General features: G+C 46.7%; 1 protein-coding gene across 2 annotated transcripts in view; it reads left to right on the plus strand.

Annotated features, from left to right (window-relative positions):
- The window catches only part of vps39 (VPS39 subunit of HOPS complex), a 104,327-nt gene extending 80,488 nt beyond the window's left edge, over positions 1-23,839 (plus strand). The window contains exons 20-25 of one of the 2 annotated variants that reach the window (XM_048538316.2): positions 5,921-6,023; positions 10,913-10,958; positions 11,444-11,593; positions 14,336-14,470; positions 16,906-16,997; positions 19,061-20,561. In XM_048538316.2, coding sequence (XP_048394273.1) covers positions 5,921-6,023; positions 10,913-10,958; positions 11,444-11,593; positions 14,336-14,470; positions 16,906-16,997; positions 19,061-19,262 — 728 coding nt within the window. In that variant the 3' untranslated portion in view covers positions 19,263-20,561. Of the gene's footprint in view, positions 1-5,920; positions 6,024-10,912; positions 10,959-11,443; positions 11,594-14,335; positions 14,471-16,905; positions 16,998-19,060; positions 20,562-20,603 lie in introns of those variants that run through there. The other variant, XM_048538317.2, reaches the window with a different exon arrangement.
- Positions 23,840-25,490: the final 1,651 nt, after the last annotated feature.

Raw genomic sequence — 25,490 nt, forward strand, 5'->3', positions numbered from 1 at the left:
TATGTTGCATACAGTTTTGATTGCCACACGTCAGAATAAAGTGGAAAGGGTACAGGAATGGTTTGGTCAGTAAGGTGGGAGGAGCGGATAGGTGGGAGAGAAGATGGACAGATCAAAGAGGCAGGGATGAGAGGGAGAGGTGGTCTTGGAATGAGGTGGGAAGTGAGTGCAGGTAGGAAGCCTACAACCCAATGGCCTCAATGTGGACTTGACGAGCTTCAATATCTCCCCACCCCCGGCTTCATCCCAAAACCAACCCTCCCTCTCATCCCCGCCTCCTTGACCTGTCTGTCTTCTCTCCCACCGACCCACTTCTCCCACCTCACTGACCAATTCCCCCACGACCTACCAGCGCTCACCTGTCATCATCCTACCTACCTTCCCCAGCCCAACTTCCCCACTCTGTTTATTTTAGAGCCCCCTTCCCCTCCCCCATTTCTGAAGAAGGGCCCCAACCCAAAACGTCAGCTTTCCTCTTCCTCTGATGCTGCCTGGCTTGCTGTGTTCCTCCAGCTCCACACTCTTTTATCACAGACTCCAGCATCGGCAGCTCTTACTATCTCACAGGAAAGGTTTACCAGGTTGTTACCTGGTTTGGAGGGTATAATCTACGAGGAGAGACTGGAAAAACTTGGTTTATTTCCACTTGAATGTCAGAGGCTGAAGGACAACCTAGTATAGGTTTACAAAATTCTGGGAGGTATGGATAGTTGGAATTCAGAGTAGAAATGCTCACTCTCTCTCTCGCTCGCGCGCTCTCTCTCTCTCTCTCTCTCGCTTGCGCGCTCTCTCTCTCTCTCGCTTGCGCGCTCTCTCTCTCTCTCGCTCGCGCGCTCTCTCTCGCTCGCGCGCTCTCTCTCTCTCCGCGCGAGAGAGAGAGAGCGTGCGCGCGCGGGAGACAGAGCGAGAGAGAGAGCGCGCGAGAGAGAGAGAGAGAGCGCGCGCGCGAGAGAGAGAGAGAGCGCGCGCGCGAGAGAGAGAGCGGGCGCGCGCGAGAGAGAGAGAGAGCGCGCGCGCGAGAGAGAGAGCGGGCGCGCGCGAGAGAGAGAGAGAGCGGGCGCGCGCGAGAGAGAGAGCGGGCGCGCGAGAGAGAGAGAGAGCGGGCGCGCGCGAGAGAGAGAGCGGGCGCGCGCGAGAGAGAGAGCGGGGCGCGCGCGAGAGAGAGAGCGGGCGCGCGCGAGAGAGAGAGCGGGCGCGCGCGAGAGAGAGAGCGGGCGCGCGCGCGAGAGAGAGCGGGCGCGCGCGCGAGAGAGAGCGGGCGAGAGCGCGCGCGCGAGAGAGAGAGAGCGCGCGCGCGAGAGAGAGAGAGCGCGCGCGCGAGAGAGAGAGAGCGCGCGCGCGCGAGAGAGAGAGCGCGCGCGCGCGAGAGAGAGAGCGCGCGCGCGCGAGAGAGAGAGCGCGCGCGCGAGAGAGAGAGAGCGCGCGCGCGCGGAGAGAGAGAGCGCGCGCGAGAGAGAGAGAGAGAGAGCGCGCGAGAGAGAGAGAGAGAGCGCGCGCGCGCGCGCCCTCTCGCGCCCTCTCTCTCGCTCTCGCTCGCGCGCCCTCTCTCTCGCTCTCGCTCGCGCGCCCTCTCTCTCGCTCTCGCTCGCGCGCCCTCTCTCTCGCTCTCGCTCGCGCGCCCTCTCTCTCGCCCTCGCGCTCGCGCCCTCGCGCCCTCGCTCTCGCCCTCGCGCCCGCGCTCGCGCCCTCGCTCTCGCGCCCTCGCTCTCGCGCGCTCTCTCTCGCACGCGCTCGCTCTCTCGCACGCGCTCGCTCTCTCGCTCGCTCGCTCGCTCTCTCTCTCGCTCGCTCTCTCGCTCGCTCTCTCTCGCGCTCGCTCTCTCTCGCGCTCGCTCTCTCTCGCGCTCGCTCTCTCTCGCGCACGCTCTCTCTCGCTCTCGCTCTCGTGCGCCCTCTCTCTCTCGCTCTCGCTCTCGCGCGCTCTCTCGCTCTCGCGCTCTCTCTGTCTCTCTTTCACGCGCTCTCGCTGTCGCGCGCCCTCTCTCTCTCTCTCTCTCACTCGCGCGCGCTCTCTCTCGCTCTCGCTCGCGCGCGCTCCCTCTCTCTCTCGCTCGCGCGCGCTCCCTCTCTCTCTCGCTCGCGCGCGCTCCCTCTCTCTCTCGCTCGCGCGCGCTCCCTCTCTCTCGCTCGCGCGCGCTCCCTCTCTCTCGCTCGCGCGCGCTCCCTCTCTCTCGCTCGCGCGCGCTCCCTCTCTCTCGCTCGCGCGCGCTCCCTCTCTCTCGCTCGCGCGCGCTCTCTGTCTCTCTCTCGCTCGCGCGCGCTCTCTGTCTCTCTCTCGCTCGCGCGCGCTCTCTGTCTCTCTCTCGCTCGCGCGCGCTCTCTGTCTCTCTCTCGCTCGCGCGCGCTCTCTGTCTCTCTCTCGCTCGCGCGCGCTCTCTGTCTCTCTCTCGCTCGCGCTGTCTGTCTCTCTCTCGCTCGTGCGCACTGTCTCTCCCGCTCGCGCGCGCTCTGTCTCCCGCTCGCGCGCGCTCTTTCTCTCTCCCGCTCGCGCGCGCTCTCTCTCTCTCCCGCTCGCGCGCGCTCTCTCTCTCTCCCGCTCGCGCGCGCTCTCTCTCTCTCTCGCTCGCGCGCGCTCTCTCTCTCTCCCGCTCGCGCGCGCTCTCTCTCTCTCCCGCTCGCGCGCTCTCTCTCTCTCTCGCTCGCGCGCGCTCTCTCTCTCTCTCGCTCGCGCGCGCTCTCTCTCTCTCTCGCTCGCGCGCGCTCTCTCTCTCTCCCGCTCGCGCGCGCTCTCTCTCTCTCCCGCTCGCGCGCGCTCTCTCTCTCTCTCGCTCGCGCGCGCTCTCTCTCTCTCCCGCTCGCGCGCGCTCTCTCTCTCTCCCGCTCGCGCGCGCTCTCTCTCTCTCCCGCTCGCGCGCTCTCTCTCTCTCCCGCTCGCGCGCTCTCTCTCTCTCTCGCTCGCGCGCGCTCTCTCTCTCTCTCGCTCGCGCGCGCTCTCTCTCTCTCTCGCTCGCGCGCGCTCTCTCTCTCTCTCGCTCGCGCGCGCTCTCTCTCTCTCTCGCTCGCGCGCGCTCTCTCTCTCTCTCGCTCGCGCGCGCTCTCTCTCTCTCTCGCTCGCGCGCGCTCTCTCTCTCTCTCGCTCGCGCGCGCTCTCTCTCTCTCTCGCTCGCGCGCGCGCTCTCTCTCTCTCGCTCGCGCGGGCTCTCTCTCTCTCGCTCGCGCGCGCTCTCTCGCTCGCTCGCGCGCCCTGTCTCTCGCTCGCGCGCGCGCCCTGTCTCTCGCTCGCGCGCGCTCCCTGTCTCTCGCTCGCGCGCGCTCCCTGTCTCTCGCTCGCGCGCGCTCCCTGTCTCTCGCTCGCGCGCGCTCCCTGTCTCTCGCTCGCGCGCGCTCCCTGTCTCTCGCTCGCGCGCGCTCCCTGTCTCTCGCTCGCGCGCGCTCCCTGTCTCTCGCTCGCGCGCGCTCCCTGTCTCTCGCTCGCGCGCGCTCCCTGTCTCTCGCTCGCGCGCGCTCCCTGTCTCTCGCTCGCGCGCGCTCCCTGTCTCTCGCTCGCGCGCGCTCCCTCCCTCTCTCGCTCGCGCGCGCTCCCTCCCTCTCTCGCTCGCGCGCGCTCCCTCCCTCTCTCGCTCGCGCGCGCTCCCTCCCTCTCTCGCTCGCGCGCGCTCCCTCCCTCTCTCGCTCGCGCGCGCTCCCTCCCTCTCTCGCTCGCGCGCGCTCCCTCCCTCTCTCGCTCGCGCGCGCTCCCTCCCTCTCTCGCTCGCGCGCGCTCCCTCCCTCTCTCGCTCGCGCGCGCTCCCTCCCTCTCTCGCTCGCGCGCGCTCCCTCCCTCTCTCGCTCGCGCGCGCTCCCTCCCTCTCTCGCTCGCGCGCGCTCCCTCCCTCTCTCGCTCGCGCGCGCTCCCTCCCTCTCTCGCTCGCGCGCGCTCCCTCCCTCTCTCGCTCGCGCGCGCTCCCTCCCTCTCTCGCTCGCGCGCGCTCCCTCCCTCTCTCGCTCGCGCGCGCTCCCTCCCTCTCTCGCTCGCGCGCGCTCCCTCCCTCTCTCGCTCGCGCGCGCTCCCTCCCTCTCTCGCTCGCGCGCGCTCCCTCCCTCTCTCGCTCGCGCGCGCTCCCTCCCTCTCTCGCTCGCGCGCGCTCCCTCCCTCTCTCGCTCGCGCGCGCTCCCTCCCTCTCTCGCTCGCGCGCGCTCCCTCCCTCTCTCGCTCGCGCGCGCTCCCTCCCTCTCTCGCTCGCGCGCGCTCCCTCCCTCTCTCGCTCGCGCGCCCTCTCTCTCTCTCTCGCGCGCCCTCTCTCGCTCTCGCTCGCGCGCCCTCTCTCTCGCTCTCGCTCGCGCGCCCTCTCTCTCGCTCTCGCTCGCGCGCCCTCTCTCTCGCTCTCGCTCGCGCGCCCTCTCTCTCGCTCTCGCTCGCGCGCCCTCTCTCTCGCTCTCGCTCGCGCGCCCTCTCTCTCGCTCTCGCTCGCGCGCCCTCTCTCTCGCTCTCGCTCGCGCGCCCTCTCTCTCGCTCTCGCTCGCGCGCCCTCTCTCTCGCTCTCGCTCGCGCGCCCTCTCTCTCGCTCTCGCTCGCGCGCCCTCTCTCTCGCTCTCGCTCGCGCGCCCTCTCTCTCGCTCTCGCTCGCGCGCCCTCGCTCTCGCTCGCGCTCGCGCGCCCTCGCTCTCGCTCGCGCTCGCGCGCCCTCGCTCTCGCTCGCGCTCGCTCGCTCTCGCTCGCGCGCCCTCTGTCTCTCTCGCGCGCCCTCTGTCTCTCTCGCGCGCCCTCTGTCTCTCTCGCGCGCCCTCTGTCTCTCTCGCGCGCCCTCTGTCTCTCTCGCGCGCCCTCTGTCTCTCTCGCGCGCCCTCTGTCTCTCTCGCGCGCCCTCTGTCTCTCTCGCGCGCCCTCTGTCTCTCTCGCGCGCCCTCTGTCTCTCTCGCGCGCCCTCTGTCTCTCTCGCGCGCCCTCTGTCTCTCTCGCGCGCCCTCTGTCTCTCTCGCGCGCCCTCTGTCTCTCTCGCGCGCCCTCTGTCTCTCTCGCGCGCCCTCTGTCTCTCTCGCGCGCCCTCTGTCTCTCTCGCGCGCCCTCTGTCTCTCTCGCGCGCCCTCTGTCTCTCTCGCGCGCCCTCTGTCTCTCTCGCGCGCCCTCTGTCTCTCGCGCGCGCGCTCTGTCGCTCGCGCGCGCGCTCTGTCGCTCGCGCGCGCGCTCTGTCGCTCGCGCGCGCGCTCTGTCTCTCTCGCGCGCGCGCGCGCGCTCTGTCTCTCTCGCGCGCGCGCTCTGTCTCTCTCGCGCGCGCGCTCTGTCTCTCTCGCGCGCGCGCTCTGTCTCTCTCGCGCGCGCGCTCTGTCTCTCTCGCGCGCGCGCTCTGTCTCTCTCGCGCGCGCGCTCTGTCTCTCTCGCGCGCGCGCTCTGTCTCGCTCGCGCGCGCGCTCTGTCTCGCTCGCGCTCGCGCGCTCTCTCTCTCGCGCTCGCGCGCGCGCGCTCTCTCTCTCGCGCTCGCGCGCGCGCGCTCTCTCTCTCGCGCTCGCGCGCGCGCGCTCTTTCACTCTTCCATACTGATGTCTATATCTTCATAATCCTTTGTCATTGCGAACAACAATCCAAGTATGCATTGAAGATTGTGCTGTGTATTCTGGGTTCATTGACATTATTTCTGTGGTCCCTGAAGGGCCCTTTTTTTCCCCCTGAGTTGATCTCTTCCTTATTCTGTTCTGTATTTAAACAAATCATGTCTATTCCTCTTCTGCAGTGTCATCTTCAATTCCCTCTGAAATTACCCACAAGGACTCCTTCCAAATATGTCTCAAAGTTCTCTTTGTCACCCCTGTTCTGGCTCATTCCTTTAATGGGTCTTTGTTTTCTGAAATCTGAAGTTGGAACCAGGTTATTGCGTTTTGACTTGTCTACGCTTCACGGCCATGGCAACTTCTCACACTGCAGCTTAGTCTTTACTTTGAGTGGAGAAAATGCTCAATGAGAAAAAGGAGATGAGCATGAATTGTGTTTCTGGTTGTATTTCAGGGTTACTGGAGGAACGAGCATTACTGATGGGTCGGATGGGTCTACATGAACAAGCCCTTTTTATATATGTTCACATACTGAAGAATATTAAAATGGCAGAAGAGTAAGTATTATCACATTCCATTTTAGGGGTTCTGCCACATACAACTAAATTTACTGGGTTTTATATCTTCATTCCAAACTTCTGACTTTTTTTTAAGATGGAAATGTTTAACTTGCAATGCATTTGCTTCAATTCAGCACTGCACAGTGAATATGGTTCATTGTTCCTTTGCAGATAATTTTCCACCTGGTGAGATGGGTTTGATGACGTTTTACATACTTGATTTTTATCAGTGGGTATTTGTACCTAATTCTGCAAGTTAATTTGTCTCCTAACGTTCATAGGAAGTTCAGGCCAGGGAGTTGTCACTAAGTCATAAGTTGTACAGCATGGAAACAGATCCTCTGGTCCAACTTGGCAAAGCTGCCTAGATATCCTAAATAAATCTAGTCCCATTTGGCCTCTATCCCTCTAAACCTTCCTGTTCATATACCCATCCAGATGCCTTTTAAATGTTGTAATTGTATCAACCTGCATCACTTTCTGTGGCAGCTCATTGCAGACACGCATCACTCTGTGTGAAAACGTTGTCCCTTAGGTCCCTTTTAAATCTTTCCCCTCTCACCTTAAACCTGTGCCCTCTAATTCTGGAATCCCTCGCTCCATGGAAAAGATCTTGGCTGTTCACCTTATCCATGCCTCTCGTGATTTTGTAAACCTCTAAGGTCACCCCTCAGCCTCTGACACTGCAAGGAAAATAGCCCCAGCCTATTCAGCCTCCCCCTTTTAGGTCAAGCCCTCCAACCCTGGTAATATCCTTGTCAATCTTTTCTGAACCCTTTCAAGTTTCGCAACATTCTTCCTATAGCAGGGAGTCCAGAATTGAACGTGTTACTGCAAAAATGTCTAACTAATGTCCTGTACAGCTGCAATATGACCTCCCAACTCCTACACCCAATGCACTGACTGCTAAAGGCAAGTATACCAACCACTGCTTTCACTATCCTGTTGATTTGCAATTCTGTTTTTAAGGAACCAAGATCCTGCGCTCCAAGGTCTCTTCGTTCAGCAACACTTCCCCAAATCCTTACCATTAAGTGTATAAGTCCTGCCCTGATTTGCCTTTTCAGAACGAAGCACCTCACATTTATCTAAATTAAATTCCATCTACCACACTTCAGCCTATCGGCCCATCTGATCAAAGTCCCATTGTACTCTGAGGTAACCTACTTGGCCGTCAACTACACCTCCAATTTTGGTTTCAATTACTAACTACACCTATGTTCACATCCAAATCATTGCAGTGGACCCAGCACTGATCCTTGTGACCAGCAGTGTACCACAGAGCTCCAGTCTGATAAGCAGGCCTCCACCACCACCCTCTGTCTTCTACCTCTGAATCAGTTCTATATCCAAATGGCTAGTTTTCCCTATATAACATGTGATCTAACCTTGCTAACCAGTCCACCGTGCGGCACCTTGACAAATGCCTTATTGAGTGCGTATAGATCACGTCCACTGCTCTGCCTTCTTTGTTACTTCAAAAATAGTCACAGTAGTGAGACATGAGTTCCTGCACACAAAGCCATGTTGACTATCCCTAATCAGTCCTTGCCTTTCCAAAATCAAGTCCCTCAGAATCCCTTCCAACAACATGCACACCATCAACATCAGGCTTAGAAGTCTGCAGTTCCCTGACTTTTCCTTACCACCTTTCTTAAATAGTGGCACCATATTAACCAACCTCCGGTCTTCCAGCACCTCACTTCTGGTTATTGATGATATAGATACAGTGGCCCAACAAGCACTTCCCACAGAGTTCTAGGGTACACCTGATCAGGTCCCAGGGATTTATCCACCTTCTTGGTAATTTAAGACGTGCAGCACCACCACCTCTGTAGCATGGACATTTTTCAAGTTGTCACTGTTTATTTCCCCATGTTCTCTAGCTTCCATATCCTTCTCCACAGTAAACACTGATGCACAGTACTCATTTAGTATCTCTTCCATCTCCTGCAGTTGCACACATAGCTGATCTTTAAGAGGCCCTGTTCTCTCCCTAGTTACTCTTTGACCTTAAAGTATTTGTTGATTCCCTTTGGAATCACCTTAACCCTGTTTGCCAAAGCTGTCTTTTGTCCCCTTTCTGCCCTCCTGATATCCTCCTTAAGTATACTTCTAGTGCCTTCATACTGTTGTCAGGATTCACTTGATCCCTGCTGTCTGTACTTTTTATATGCTTCTCTCTCTTTCCTGACCAAAACCTCAACATCTGTCGTCATCCAGCATTCCCTACATATGCCTTGCCCTTCACCCTAACAGGAACATAGTGTCTCTGGATTGTCATTACCTCCTCCTCAAAGGCTTCCCATTTTCCATCCATCCTTTTGCCTATAATTCGTCCCAATCAACTTGTGGAAGTTTTTAGCTAATACCATCAGATTTGGCCTTCATCCATTTTAGATGTTTAACATTTTTAGATCCAGTCTATCCTTTTCCGTCACTATTTTAAAACCAATAGAATTATGGTCACTGATATCTCAGTCACCTGCCCTGCCTTGTTTCCCAAGAATAGGTCAGATTTTGCTCCTTCCATAGTAGGTACATCCATATACAGAATCAGAAAATTTTCTTGTACAACCTGAACAAATTCCTTTCCATCCAAGCCGTTAACATTATGGCAGTCCTAGCTTATGTTTGGCAAGTTAAAATCCCGTACCATAACCACCGTATTATTCTTACAGATCTCCTCACAAATTTGCTTCTCAATTTCCCGCTGACTGTTGAGGGTCCCTAGTACAGTCCCAATGAGGTGATCATCCCTTTCTTATTAAATAAAAACCAGAAGAACTGCAGATGCTTGAAATCAGAAACAAAAACAAAGTTGCTGTAAAAGCTCAGCAGGTCTAGCAGCATCTGTGAAGAAGAAAAAATCAGGAATGCTGTTTGAACTCTGCCTTCAGTTTAATGTTCCCACGCGATTTAAAAATCAGTTTTAGTTCATTCTGGATTTTGACTTGCAATCACTCCAAACAGTCTCACTCCTATTCATTACCTGATTTGTCAGTGTGCCTCACCAACCTCTATCATCACAAAGCCCCAAAGGCACATCTACTCTGGTCTGACATCAATGGAACAAAAGAGTCAGAGATGCCAGAGGAAGTGGGGGAGTAAACTGGGTTAACTGGAGCTGAATGAAGTTGGTGATTTGAGTCTGGGTACATGGGGGCAAGGTTGATGGGAGCAGGGAGATGTTTAGCAGCACCAGGGTGGCAAGAGTATGAAGACACTCCTGATTTTAAGGGTAGTTTGAATGCACCAAGTCATTCAAGGTGAAACAGTTAGCTAACTCCTGAGCCAAACAGCCAAAGTTTGTATGCTGACAGTTCCTAATACGACCATCAGCAGGCATTCCCATGGAACCTTTTTTTTTTGGCAAATCAGGGCTCCAAACTAAGTACTGTCCCTGGAACTTCTGATTTTCCTTTAACTCTTAATTATGAGGTACTGTAAAAGATCACTTTTTTGTTTTGGACTGGACTAAAATAAAATAGGAACAGGTACTTGTTTGAGCCAAGGAAAACTCTGGGAGATGTCACAGCTTTAAAAATGAGTTACTGTAACTCACTGTGAGTTGTAGCTATATGTTGCCTGTTCTGCGGTGGGGAAGAATGCTCAACAGAATGACTTTGTGTGGATGCATGTTTGTGCGCCTGTGTATCTGTATCCCCCCACTAGCCCAATGACAGTCCGTTGCAGTGGTGTGGGCCCAAGGGCTCAGCTTATTAACAGTCACATGGTGGTTCCTGGGCAAGTGTTTAGACAGCTGAGGAAAACATCCAGCCTGTGAAAAAGAAAGTGCCTAAATCTTTCTTGCTCTCTCGCACTCTCTCCTCTCCCTCTCCCCTGTGTGGAGATATAACAGAAAGTCTCCTGCAGCTACTTTCATTCACCATTTTCTGCACAACTGCTGTCTGCATCTGTCTTTACTGAAAGCAAAATGGGGATGATCCATCTTCAGAGGCATTGAAAGGGTGCTTTTTTAAGCTGTGAATGACAGACTGAAAATTGGTGTGTCCAATTCTTGTTCACAAAGAATTGGAAGGAAGCAAGAGAAAACTAACAGAAAACATCTCATCGATGGCTGTAATCCAGACTGGTACCAGAACTGTGATAACATGGTGTAGAGCTGGATGAACACAACAGGCCAAGCAGCATCAGAGGAGAAGGAAAGCTGACGTTTCAGTTCAAGACTCTTCTGAAGAAGGGTCTCAACCAGAAACGTCAGCTTTCCTTCTCCTCTGATGCTGCTTAGCCTGCTTTGTTCATCCAGCTCTATGCCGTATTATCTCAGATTCTCCAGCATTGGCAGTTCCTGCTATCCCTGGTACTAGAACTGTGGCGCTTTGTCTTTCCAACCTACAATACTTGTCTTGGGCCACCTCTTTATTAGTTTGTATTTGTGTGGGAATATTGCTTTTTTAAAAAAAAGGGAGTAGAGCTTAGGTTGGAGTTATAAATTAATAGTTCACATTTCTTTCTTGCTTTTTGATTTTAGAAAAAAGCTTGATTACAATAACTAGTTTATTACCTATCAATGAAAAACCTGGCATGTGAATTCTTTTAACCTCAACTAGACAATTTTGTAAGATTGGACCATTCAATAGTTTAATATAAGTTTTCACATTTGTGACAACTTGTGGAACAGTGGGGTTTGGTTTCCAGTGCACAACCTCAGTGAGTTGTGACAATACCAACAAGGCACATATTAGAAAATCACTTATTGAATTATTTCTCACTAATCTTACCAAGTTGTATGTAGTTTTTCCTATTTCATAAAACTTGCTTTTTGAGCAAAGCTCACTTGTTTTTACCCTTATTAATACAGTTCAAATAGATGTGATTTACATAGGTTGATTTCAATAAGTACTTCTTCTTTCCCATTTCAGATACTGTCACAAACATTATGACTTGAACAAGGAAGGTGACAAAGATGTGAGTGTACACAGCACTGATCCATCCTGTGCAGTTTATTTAGGACATGAATAATAGAATTGCTGTTTTAAACTGTAGGGGTCAATCTTGTAGAACTTGCCCAAGGGAGTGAGGGAGCTGAAATAAGATCTATCCATTGATAGGAACAAACAGCTTAACTATTGTCTGCTGTACTCTTGAGTTAAGTGGAGGCAAAGAATGCGGAGCTCCTCTGAGGATTCAGGCAAGTTGTTAAGTAGTGATCAGGGCAGTCGTATTCAGCACTTAGTGAGTAGTATATGGTGCTGATGCATTTGTTGATGGAAAACTGCAAGGTTTCACGTACTTTACTTACTAACTTGCCTCGTATAGCTAGTCAAGTCAGTCAGAAGTGTATTAAAATTGTCAATTAAATGTTGTCAGAAGATTTGTTTTTATATTCTACATCATAATCATAGCATTTTGAAAGGTGAATGATTACACAAACAGTTCAATTATTTCCTTAGGTGTATCTTTCTCTACTACGTATGTACCTGTCGCCACCTGACATTCATTGGGTGGGACCAATCCGGATGGAGATAGCAGAGCCACAGGCAAATCTTCAGGCTGCACTACAAGTACTAGAACTGCACCACAGCAAACTTGACACCACAAAGGTACTGTCAGGGTTATATCTGGACGTGCAGATGTAAAATTCAGTGCCAGTTTTGTTTTGATGCTTGTCAACAAGGCCAAGCTACACACAGAATTATTGCAGTGAAGTGCTAGGGATCCTCAGGCAACATTGAGTTTGAACTATGAGGCAAGTGACCTTTTTTGTGTGTTCTACTCAACAATAAGAAAGCAAATTTTATGATCTCTCATATTATAACCTTTATATGTATGTTAGTTTAGTTGGCTAGATGGCTACATGTGATTCAGAATAACACCAGTCATACAGATTCAACTCCTATTTGATTCCCTCCTTTATGCAGTTTATTATTGTGCGTTGTGGTTGGATGGCTCGACAAGCTGGTTCGTTGTTTTTCTGCAGATGTTTCATTACCCTGCTGGGTAACATCATCCGTGCGGCCTCCAACGAAGCGCCGTTGTGTTTTCCCACCTGTTTTTTAAACTCTGCAGTCTGTTGAGCTGGAATACCTCACTTCTGGTTTTCCTTCGCGGTGGAGCATATATGGCGTCGAGTTCTGTGTGTTTGTTGATGGCTTTCTTCATGGAGTACCAGCCTTCTAGGAATTCCTGTGCCTGTCTCTGCTTTGCTTGTCCCAGGATCTTGGTGTTGTCCCAATGGAATTGGTGGTTCTCCTTACCCATGAGGATAAAGATGAGTGAGTATTGGTCGTGTCTTTTTGTACCCAGTTGGTCTTTGTGTACCCTTCGTGTACTCAATAGCACTTCCTTGGAGGCTGCACTGGTGATGTCACCCAGCAGGGTAATGAAACGTATGTGTAACAACGGCTAGCCAGCCAGCCAACCAACCACTACATCCATAACCCAAGCAACAATCTACTCCAAAACCTTATTGCATGATTTCCTAGTTAAAGGAGCTAGTCGTTCAATGTGTCTTTGGTAAGTGGTTATACTCTTTCCTATTCTTAAATTTTTACACTGTATACAAATTGGTTGTAAAGTTAATTAAGTATTTAAAAGGCAACGAAAATAAGTGAATAATATAACTAAAACTCATTTCGGATAACAGGACAGGTGATATGTCGAGGCTGTGGCATGTGGGAGCTCCTCTATCAATCTAATCTTCAGCAATAAGTGTTTGAATTTCAAACAACTTTGAATCAAAGTTAATGAGCTGAAAGCTGAACTACAGACATTGTGAAACATGGCTGTTGGGTGACAAGTACCGGGTCCTGAATGTTGAGCAGCATGTGATATGAAAGAAAAGTAGAAATTCAAGTATATCTGGAAGGGTAGAACTGCTAATCAAGGATGGCGTTTGTGCAATAGTTAAAGATTGCCTTGATTCAGGAGATCAAGATTCAGAATCAGTTTGGGTGGAGATGAGGCATATTAGAGCAAAGAAATAATTAGTGGAAATGATCTGTGTCCCCACCCCCCTCAACGTGAGATAAGTATACACAAAGAAATATTCGCTACTTGTGATAAAGAAATGCCAATAGTCACGGCTGACTTTATTTTACATATAGACTGAAAACTGGCAGTAGTACTCTGAATGAGACCAAAGAACGGTTTTGAAATTCTTGGAGTTTTTAAACCGACCAGAAAGCAGGTTATGTTTGACTTCAGTATTGTGTGATGTAACAGGATTAATTAATAACCAGAGTTAAGGCAACCCTAGAGGAAACTTGAAGAAACTAAGCAGCACTAGAGGCTCAGTGGTACACATTTAAGGGGACATTTCAGAATACTCACAATAAGTAAATTCCTACTTTAAAGCTAAATCTTCAAGGGAGGAAACTTAAAAAGCATATAACTGTTCAAAGTTGAGTGTCAGGTCGGATGACATGTTGGAATGTATAGAATGGCAGAGTATAACTAAAAGGCCATCAGGGTAAGAAGTTAGAGGATGAGAGGAAGCTAGGTAAGGTTGTAAAACAGATAATAAATTTCTACAGGTATTTTTTAAAAAGTGTATAGTAGATGACAAAGAAATGGCTGACCAAATATTTTGCTTCTGTCTTCACAGTAGAGCTTAAATAAAGTATTCCAGTAATAGCTGAAAATCATGAGATGTTAGGGAGAAAGAATTTAGTTAAGCAACTTATTACAATTGTACTAAATTATCTAGGTATTAAAATTGATCATTCGACAACACATCTTTCCGCAGTTCCTTTTTTAAATACGCTTATGTTCACAAGAAGGAGCCTGTGCGAGCATGGTGCTTGCATAAGAATGTATCAAATACAGTTGTGCAGTTCTGAGAATTTTTACAGATTCAGCATGTGGAGAAGGATTTGGAATTATTTGGTGCCTGATGTTCAGCCAGATCTGTGACACAACTATCATGGGCAACTAGGTGCTGATTTTGGAAGGTCGAACTGTTTCTCTGAAAATGCTGGTCCATGTTTTAAAATTCTGAAATCATACGAAGATTTCCCTGTATGTATAATAGAAAGTGCCAACAATACATAATTACCATAAGATTATAAATTAGCCCTCAAAACATTGCCTGCTCAGGGAAATTTTAGCCAACTAGCCATTGTTCATGTGAGGCTGACGAGTCTGAGTTAGCAGCCAGTTCATTTATTGATTTTTTTTGAGCAAACACATTCCATTTGAGGCTGATAGTCACAAAGCATGAAAAGTAAACATTGAAATTGATGTGAAACATCACACTAGGTGTAAATACTGAGCAGCATTTATCTGTGTTAATATGCAGGGATGTTTTCCCTTCTTTAAAATTTCTATTAAAAATGATTCTGCAGACTTTGAACCTGCTACCTGCCAACACACAAATCAGAGAGATCCGAGTATTTCTGGAAAATGTTCTTGAAGGAAATGCTCAGAAACGACGCTGCAATCAAGTTATGAAAGGTCTTCTGCATGCAGAGTTCCTTCGTGTAAGTCCACTTATTTGCACTAGGACCCAGAGATTAAAATTATTGGCTTCAGATAAGCATTTGTAATCCAAGCATAGGATCTCCACTAACAAAAGTATTTTCCATTCCCTCTTACATGCAGAATTGCAATGACAAGAAAGCAAATTGCAACACTGCTGGTTGCATCAATTTACAACGGTCTTAGCTAAATTTTATACTTTTACCCTTTAAAGAGCCCGGATGAATGAAATCACTTCCCATTCAGTCCTACTCCAATAGACTTTGAGTATTTTTACTAAATGGTTAGGAGCAATTTGTACGCCCCTCTTAACCTATTACAAATTCTTTAACAGGAATTGATTTGTACAGTGGGTTAATCACTGAGATTGTTTACCTCTGAGACTCTAATTGAAATTCAGAATTGACTTTGGGAAGACAGTAATCTCTAGATCCAAAAATTTTAAGAGAAATTATTTGGGCATTGGTCTATATGGCACACATGACCCGAATTTAGTAAACTTATCCAGAGATGCTACAAAATGGCTTGCCTGGGAACACTGAGGCGGGGGGCGGCGGGGTAAGATGTCTTGAAATGTTCTTTTGCTTGAGACAAATCAGGGCTAAGTATGGAAAAATAAGTAGTCATGCTTTGACCTTAAATTTCAGTCTCGATTGCCCAAGACTAAATTATGGTTTTCGACAGGAGCATCTCTGAAATTGATAAATGCAAAATTTCAAGAAAAGTAATTGAATGGGGTAAGAAAGCAGGTTCATGTGTGATATATAAGCCCTAGATAAAGCAAAAGATAGGAAACTGAATTTAATTATTTGACATAACAAGGTGTAGAGCTGGATGAACACAGCAGGCCGAGCAGGAAAGCTGACGTTTCAGGCCTAGACCACCTTCAGAAATTGGGGAGGGGAATAAAAATAAATAGGGAGGGGGGGGATGGGATAGAAGATGGATAAAGGAGAAGATAGGTGGAGAGGAGACAGACAGGTCAAAGAACCAGGGTTGGAGCCAGTAAAGGTGAATGTAGGTGGGGAGTTAGGGAGGGGATAGGTCAATCCAGGGAGAACGGACAGATCAAGGAGGCGGGATGAGGTTAGTTGGTAGGAGATGGGGTGGGGCGTGAGGTGAGAGGAATGGTTAGGGAGGTGGGGACGAGCTGGGCTGGTTTTGGGATGCGGTTGGGGGAGGGGAGATTTTGAAGCCTCTGAGGTCCACATTGATACCCTTAGGTTGCAGGGTTCCCAAGCGAAATATGAGATGCTGTTCCTGAAGCCTTCGGGTGGCATAATTGTGGCAGTGCAGAAGGCTCAGGATGGACATGTCATCTAAGGAGTGGGAGGGGAGTTGAATTGGTTCACGACTGGGGGGGTGTAGTTGTTTCTTGTGAACTGAGCGTAGGTGTTCGACAAAGCGGTTCCCAAGCCTCTGCTTGGTTTCCCCGAGTAAAGGAGGCCACAACAGGAACAGCAGATGCAGTATACTACATTAGCAGATGTGCAGGTGAACATCTGTTTGATGTGAAAAGTCTTCTTGAGGCCTGCGATGGGGGTGAGGGGGAGGTATAGGGGCAGGTGTAGCACTTCCTGCGGTTGCAGGGGCTGGAGGGGAGTATGGAGCGGACAAGGGAGTCACAGAGAAAGTGGTCCCTCCGGAAAGCAGATAGGATGGGGAGGGATAAATGTCTTTGGTAGTGGGGTCAGATTGCAGGTGACGGAAGAGTTGGAGGATGATGCATTGGATTCGGAGGTTGGTATGGTGGTATGTGAGGACAAGGTGGATTCTGTTTTGGTTGTTATTGTGGGTAGGGGGTGTGAGGGATGAGTTGCGGGAAATGCGAGAGACACAGTCGAGGACGTTTTTGACCACTGTGGAGGGGAAGTTGCAGTCCTCGAAAAACGAGGACATCTGGGATGTCCGTGAGTGGAATGCCTCAAAAAGGTTTTAAAGGGCAATGGGATTTTGTACCAGTTTGCATATTTCATTTGATATACCTTCAATGATAACAGTTTCAGCTTTAGTTAAGAACTTCAAAAACAAATGAGGACATAATCTCAGGACAGATAGTAGAAACTACCAATGCAGGTCCCAAAATGTCAGCTTTCCTGCTTCTCTGATGCTGCTGGGCCTGCTGTGTTCATCCAGCTCTACACCTTATTATCGCATAATCTAGGAATACACTTTAGTGTAACACAGTACTGTATTGTTGGTGATGCCATCTTTCAGATGAAATATTAAAACAAATAGTACCCTCAAGCGCATGTAGAAATGTAAGTGACACTATTTGAAGAACAGGAAGTTCTCTGGGTGTGCTGGATGGTATGCAGAAAATGGCAAATAGTGTTTGGCTATTCTATCAGTGACTGTACAACAAAAGTACGTCATTGGCTGGGTAAACCACTTTGATGGCATATAAATGCACATTCTCTTCTTTCTCATCTAACAGATCCAGGAGCAGAGAATTTATCATCAAGAAGTGAAGTGCATCATAACAGAGGAAAAAATCTGTCGCGTCTGCAAGAAGAAAATTGGAAACAGGTTCAGTCAATGAATATTTCTCCCTATAGCAAACCTGTTAGAATCTGATCTCCATTCAGTCATTCGCAAAAATGGTGTTTGGAGTGTTTGCCAAAAATACTAAATGTTTTATATCCATTTGACCTATGAATAACAACCAGCAGTAATAATTATGTTTCTAAATGTAATTTATGCCCATAACGAGCCACTTTGGCTATATACAACAACACAAAAGAGAAAGCTCCAGACTTGTAAATGTCAAGACTTGTAAAACTGCTGTTTTCTGCCTTTTCGCTTGCTATTTGCAATATTTGGTGCTATACTGTAAAATGGATCTTTGTTCTTGAGTTTATTTATTTTAATTTACAAGTAGCTTGTTTAAAAATAAGGGGTAGGCCATTTAGAACAGAGTTGAGGAGCAACTTCTTCACCCAGAGAGTGGTGGATATATGGAATGCTCTGCCCCAGAAGGCAGTGGAGGCCAAGTCTCTGGATACTTTCAAGAAAGAGATGGATAGAGCTCTTAAAGATAGTGGAATCAAGGGTTATGGGGATAAGGCAGGAACAGGATACTGATTGTGGATGATCAGCCATGACCATAATGAATGGTGGTGCTGGCTTGAAGGGCCGAATGGCCTACTCCTGCACCTATTGTCTATTGTCATACCTGGTGTGAATTCTGTTACATCATTGTCAGTATGCATAGTAATCCTGGAATTCTTAGTGTGCTGGATTGCTTCACAACAAAGATGCACTATTGCAAACTAATCCAAGCAGATGGACCTCTAGCAGCACAATTTATTAGCTTTGTTACTTTTGTGATGTGTGTTATGGAGGAATAGTTAAATATCTTTAGTGTTGATTTGACTTATTATTGTCATATGGACCAAGATACAGTGAAAAGTACTATTTTTTGTGTTAACCAGACAATAATAGAACAATGCAGAATACTGTTACAGCTACAATGAAAGTACAAAGAAAGGCTAACCCTAAAATGAGAGGACCAGTCATAACCAGCAGGGAAGAAGTTGTTGTCAACTCTTTTGGTACATATTTTCAGACATTTTTATCTTCTGCCCAATGGAAGTGTGGAAGAGAGTATAACTGGCATGGAAGGGATCTTTGATTATTTTGCCTGCTTTCCCAAGGCAGTGGGCAGAATCGGTGGAAGGAAAGCTGGGCTGCTTTCTCAATTATCTGCAATTTCATGCAGTCTTGGGCAGAGCAGTTGCCATACCAAGTTGTGATGCATCTGGAATAGGATGCTTTCTATGGTGCATCTATTAGAAATGGTAAAAGTCATTGTGGAGCATTCCAAGGAGGTAGAGGCATTGGTGTGCTTTCCTGACTGTAGCATCAATGTGGATGGACCAGAAAAGATTGTTGATGATACTTGAAGCTCTGGACCACCTCTACCTTAACACCACTGATATAGACAGGAGCGTGTCTTCCACTCCACTTTCTGAAGTTGATGACCAACTTCTTCATTTTGTTGACATTTGAGGGAGAGATTGGTGACTTTACGCCATGCCATTAAAATTTCTATCTCTTTCCTGCAATCTGTCTTGTTGCTGTTTGAGATCTGATCTACTATGGTGTCATCAGCAAATTTGTAAATGGAGTTATGGCTGAATTTGACCACGTAGTCGTATGAAGTAAGTATATAGTAAAAAGCTGATTACGCAGCCTTGCAGAGCACCATGTTGAGGATTATTCTGGAGGAGGTGTTGTCCTCTGTCTTTACTGTTGGCAGTCTACAGGTCAGGAAGCCTAGGATCCGATTGCAGAGAAGGGAACAGAGTTCTAGGTCTCGGAGTTTTGAGATGAGTTTAGTTGAATTATGGTGTTGAAGGTAGATCAATATATACGAGTCTGACAGAGGTGTTCTCATTATCCAGTTGAGCATAGGGCCAGGGTGATGGTATCTGCTGGGGACCTATTGAAACTTGTCTTGAATCAAGGCAATCTGGGAGTTGATATGTGCCTTTACTAAGCTCTTGAAGCACTTCATGATGATGGATTTCAGAGCCATCAGGCGGTAGTCATTAAGGCCCATTGCATGATTTTTTTTCCTTTGGCACCAGGATAATAGTGGTCTTCTTGAAGTTGATGGGAACCTCCCATTGGAATAAGGATTGGTTGAAGATGTGTGCGAATACTCCCACTGGGTCTGCATACTATCCGAGTGCAAGGCTGGAGACTCCATCCAGACCAGTTGCTTTTCATGGGTTCGCTCTCAAGAAGGTGGATCTGATCTTTCACGTTGTAGCCCGATATATTGTGTAAGACTTGCCAGAGTTGATGTGTTCGTATGGTTAGTCTGGGACTCTAGTCCCTCGGCAACCCTGATGGCTTTATGAAGATGACTGCGAGTATAGAGTTATAGCACTAGATGTATTGAGATAGTAATTTAACCTTCGAAATTTAGGTCTGTTGCAAGTGAAATACATTGGAAACAGCTGAGCCTTGAGTTATCTGTACTTTTTTTTGGATTTAAATGAATTCAGAGCTAACAAACTCACTCTCAAACTATCTATTTCAAGTTGGAGATTCATGTAGTAGATACAGTAGGTGGAATTCTCTGCCCTTCCTCATTGCTGACAAGGTATTATTAAACAGAAAAGATGCAGGTTGAAGCCTCACTGTCGTCCCACCTCTATCCTGATTAAAACTACAGTGTCAGCTCCCATGGATGACCTTCCGACTGGCTGCCAGTTGAGAGCCTCAGTAGATACTTAATGCTCACTTAAGGAACTTATCCCACTACCATTAGTATAACCCAAGGTGGAGAAGGACAATTTCCATTGTTGGTCCATGACAAGCAAACAAGTGCAGAATTCCAGCAGAGGCCGAGATGTGTGTGATTTACTGTCCCTTGTTCATAAGCATCAGTAGCTGATCGAGAGACCCAGCATGAGAAAGTGGGAATGGTGCTAAGTTCTCACTGTTGACCTCCTTGTCCCATAACCACACCGTACTCCTGCTATCACTGACCTTTTGACATGGAGGTGATAAATGAAAGGTACGAAGACCGGAGGGACTGGAGAAAAATGGAGGTGAGAGGGTTAGAGATGCAGAGTTCGCAGGGATAGCGGGGGAGAGATGCCTTCCAACCTGTTAACAAAGGAACACTCAGGATGACACTCGCTTTAGGGTGATGGTTTTTAGTGTGTCAAAATATATATCAGTTACTTTTAACAAAACCTTTGCTAACTTTTACGCCATGTTGTCTTGTGCCAGCTTAAGTAATGTAGTGTTTAGAAGACTAATGTTTTCCTTGTGTCATGTATTTTTAGGTTTAATAGGGTTGATAATTATTTAGGATATTGATGAATTCTTCTAAATCTACTTCAGTGTACAAATACCATATACCTCAACATAAATGTGTAATGTTGGTACACAATAGTATTACTTAACAAATGAGCTGATGAGAATGAAAAGGACCTGGAAAGTCAAAATTAAGCCCTCAAGAGGACCTCTCAAATTGTGTACCTGATTTCTGCTCTATTTCAGTGATTAGATGTATCTTGCATTCTGTAGAAAAGTTGCTCTTCTGCTTACTCATGGTATTTTAAAGCTGGCCATTCTCCTAGTTATTTATGTTTTTTTTTCTATCTTCTTCTATAGTGCTTTCGCTCGTTACCCAAATGGAGTTGTGGTCCACTATTTCTGTTGCAAAGACCGCAAGGTTTGTCCCACAGAGACATAAATGTGACCAGTGAAAATCTGGATGCAAGACTTTTTTTGTGTTCTCAAAATGGACAGTTGAACAAGATGGACTTTCAGATAGGTGGCCTGACTCTCTGTTGGAGGATGAGTGGGCAGATGGTATGCACTGTGTAATATATTGTTAGTTCCAATAATATTGTGTACAGATTCAGTTACTAGCATGTTTGCTTTGTGCTTACGTTTGGGAATTGGTGAGAAACTGGAAGCTAATTCCTGTGTACAGTTGTATATTTGATCTTTGCCACTTCTGGAAAGACAGTTGCACTACATCCCGAGAGTCTAAAAGAGCACTGCCTCAGTGCTTTCAATATTTTTTTTAGACTCTGTTTTTGGACTTCTCCAGAGATGAAATTCCTTATGAAGAGGTATGGCATTTTGAAGGTTTACCACCTTACCTAGGCCTTCTGTTCATAGCATTGTTCAGATTGTAGTTTCAGCCTTTATTTGCACCTTGCATTTATTGAGTGTTGTGTGCCTAGTTCTAACATGCAAAAAATGCTAAGCTCTCAAAGTGATGCATTATGTAGAGAAGTAACATATTCATGACTGCGACAGACTCAATTCCACACTATATGCTTTGGCTTCTAACAGCATTGAAGCCATGTAGCTCATTTGATTCCTCTAATTTGGAATCTTGAATCTGTTTATGTTAACAAGATTGGGTATAGCTTGTCATTTGTCTTCACATGTGCTGAGACATCAAATTTGAATTGCAAGGATTATTTTATTGTGCGAAATGCCACCTTATATTTTTTTCACTTCTAAATAACACTTACCAAAGCAACATGTAACAGAAGGACAGAAACAATTCTTCGGTTGGGGAACAACTTTGTGGTTGGTCTTGATTTGATTCCCTTCACAATCTGCCTACCTAAATTGGAAGAAGGAACAAAACCGGGGGATTTTTAACTGCTGATCACTGGTGTTTAAAATGGAAACTCCAAATATGTGTACTTCGGGTAAGAATAGGACTATGCTCAGTAAGGTTGCATAAATACCAATCAATTATTTGCTTTCAACAACATTTTAAAGAGCAGCACGAAGAAAACAAAACTTGAAGACTAGAAAATGGAGATTGAAGAAGCAATTTGTTGATTATTCAAAGGATCATCATAGTAAGTCTCAAGGGTACAAAACATGCATAGGATTTTGCATGTTAGTTTTTCAGTGCACAGATCTGCATTGTTATATTGATGCTAAGTTTGGAATTAATTACTAATGACGTTACTGGGTCATTGCATTTCAACTTAGTGCCCCCCAGTTTAATAGTTCTCTGTTGGAAAATGGACCCAAGCTTTCTTGCATGACAAACCTCCGTAAGGTTGTCCGCTAGACAAAGAGAAAAACGAGCAGGTTAAGGAAGAGGGAGGGGTGTCAAAATACTGAATTCTGTCTTCTGGAGAGCAAACAAGAATCAAGACTGACCATAAATCTGCATCATTTTCTGAAAGTTGGAGTGTAAACCTGCTTAAATTGGGAGAATATCCTGTAGAATGGATGTAATTTGGAGGGAAAAAAATTAAGGAATTAATCATGTATAAAAATTTTTTAATAGGCTGTTTGAATGGTGCAACAGATGCCATCATATTAACAATACTGTAAGTCCTCATTTAAAGTTGATTGGGTTCCAAAAATTGACTTTCAGTAAAACATTGTTGCGGTTGGGTTCTCTCAGACCAACCTTATCAGAAAAAAAATTAAATCATTATACCAAGTTTAAATATTTTACATCACTGTTTCATTCACCAACATAGAAATTATGTATAAAAAGACAAACAATAAAAGTATAACCTGCTACTTTACTCCTTTACATTAGCAATCCCCCTTCCTAAGCCTTTTGCTCCTGTTCCTTCAGGTTGACCCAGACCCTTTCTGCTTATGGATTGTCTAAATTGTGACCTCTGACCTTCCCTGTCACCACTTCTACTTCTGGCTTACATTCCCAATCAAAATCCAAAAGCTGGAGCTGCAGCATTATGGAAGTGAGGGTCCTGATTGTTCAGATGTGCTGAGGCTTTTTGCAATTTTTTTTATGCTCCCACTTGTCCCTTCCCTCACCTTAACCCTCACCATGACCAAGGGCTTGGGAGAAAGCAGAAGGTTTGAAAATCATTTGAAGAACACATGGATTACAAAAGATCCAGCACCTCTCAGCCATAGGCACTTGCAGTTCAACAAAATCAGAGCCTCAGCTTTGAATCAAATCTGGATCTTGAATGGGAATGCAGAGGTGTAAGTAGAGCATGGGTGAGCTGAGGTCTGAGAAGATTGTAACGAGTAGGCCAAACACTGGTGAGAGGCCACAGCCTGAAGGTTCAGGATGGAGAAAGGGCACAACTCAAAGGTCAGGGAATGGATGCAATGTCATTAGTTTCAGAAAGAAATCAGTATTAAAACAAATCTAGCAATGTTGAGTGGAATAATGGGCTCTATTAACTTTCTGACATTGAAGTGAAACGATATTGAACAGGGTAACTTCAAATGAGATCTTTCTGTATTACGTTATGTACCATGCAGAGAAAGAAAAGCAAGATGATTGAATAATGATGATTGGGCACCAACCAACTTTTAATTTGACAGTGACACGGAGAATGTGGCAGCTTCATATTGCTTTCTATATTTATTGAAATTGGATATTTGTGATTGTGTTTGAATGAGATGAATTTTCCTATGCTGCATATTTTGTACTTAAGGTTGTCCTGTATATCCTTGTGAATGAGAAGTTTTTATTAACAACCCAGAAGGAAATGCCAGTGGCCCAGTAGAATTCAGCCTGACTGGGTCAGGCCTTCCATTTCTTGCTGTCTATAGGATTTTGAATTGAGTTGGGATGACCTCCATTCATACAGGTTTGCATATTTGCCACAAAAAACTGCTCATTTGCAATAAATTGATATTTGTTTGTTTATTTGGAAAGGCCCTATAGAACATTATTATTAAACAAAATAAAGTGTGATTTCTGGATCGAGGCACTGCATTTGTTTTCCCAGGACTGTTTGTATGTCATTGTGACCATTACCATCCCTAAATCTGCCATGTCTGTGTTTTTGCAGCAATAGAAGATGTTGGCTAACGTTATTACCTTATCTGCTGAATTCCGGCTCATTAAATTTGGTGTTCCTTTTTACCCTAAATCTGTCTGAATACAGAAAATTTTTAAAACCTTTCCTGTTCCGGAGAGAAGTCTAAAGTCAGTCAGTCAAGGTCACAGATTTCTTTTAAGGTTATGTTTAATACATGTTCACATTTTTCCTATGCCTTCCCTCCAAAGTAAAAGAAGAATATTGAAATCCTGGGCACTGCATTGGTAGGAATTTTTTGTGTTCGAATGTCAGGATTTGATTGTTGCATTTGCAAAATCTTCAAGCTGCACAATAGAATTGCTTGACCTGTAGCTAAGTCTGTGGTTCAGTAAAGTAATCACAACTAATAGAATTTTGGGGCAGGATAAAACTAAACCACAGTCTAGATACAGGAATATCTGTTATTACAATGGACAAATATGCAACCAGTAATCATAATTTAGGTCCACATATGAATGATGCCTCCATGTCTAAGTAATGGAGAAGTGTTGGCACCCGTGAACCCGCACTTGTACATTAGTGTCTTAAGGAGACGATGGCAGGGTAGTACAAGTATTTAGAAACAGCAACTTAGTTTTTAGTTTTTCTGCAGTTAAAATTGTGAGTATTGCTAAAGTTGTTTCTCTCCCAGTTCTACCACTGAACAGTAGTTGTCAACCTTTTCTCACAACAGGTCTCAACAAATAAGTTGCCCGTAGTGTTCAGGGGTGTGTCGATTAGGTTGGTTATAGGGGGATAGGTCTGGGTGAGATGCTCTGAGGTTCGGTGTGGACTTGTTGGGCCAAAGGGCCTGTTTCCATCTGTATGGATTCTATGAAGCTAAAGAGTCAACTTCAAAGTGCAGCAATGCAGTGACCGTCAACAGATATAGAGACTTGAACTTGGCATTTTCTGAGTCGAAATATGGAAGTGAGAGATATGTGAGTATGAAACACTTATTGAAATAAAAATACAATATCATGGAGACATAGTTTTTTTTAGTGGTCTGAAGTGCCTAAATGTGGAGGGGCAGAAAACTGCCATCATATTTCTACTTAGTCCTAACTGCTGTTACACCCCTTAGATCTTCTCATTGTGAGCACTGATATGGAGGCGTTATGGAACAAAACTGCAAGGGAAAATGCTGTAAATATTAACCACAAATGCTTCTCAGCTATTTTTGGAAAAATAAGCACTTCTCTCCTCACTCCAGAATCTACGTTCTACATTTTGATAGTGCTGTGTCATACCTAACTTCTAACGAATGAAAAACCTGTGCACTTTTTAGTCTTTTTCGAAATTAAAGATATGCTCAACAACGATTCTGATGTCTCCGATGTTTTATGTTAATCTCAAATGCTAATGTATTATTTTAAGCTATATTTGATGCACTTTGGTTAAAAAAAAATTGAAAGGCAATAGAAAATAGGGGATACAATTCTAAAGGGGGTGAAGGAGCAGAGGGCCAAGGGTACACAGATCATTGAAGGTGGCAGGACAAGTGAGAGAGCATTTCATAACCCATACGCATTCTCAGATTTGTTATTAGGGGTTTAAGAGTTCAAGGGCAGGGAGGTTTTGTTGAACTTTCACAAGTCATTTATCAGATCGTAGCTGGCACGTGGATAGTTGTTGGTGCCACATTGTAGGAAGGATGCACTGGTGATGTACAAGAATGAAGTTTCTCATTCCTGGAATCAGTAACAAGGAAGGATTGAATAAC

Source organism: Stegostoma tigrinum, chromosome 10 (assembly GCF_030684315.1).
Source record: "Stegostoma tigrinum isolate sSteTig4 chromosome 10, sSteTig4.hap1, whole genome shotgun sequence".
Taxonomy (NCBI): domain Eukaryota; kingdom Metazoa; phylum Chordata; class Chondrichthyes; order Orectolobiformes; family Stegostomatidae; genus Stegostoma; species Stegostoma tigrinum.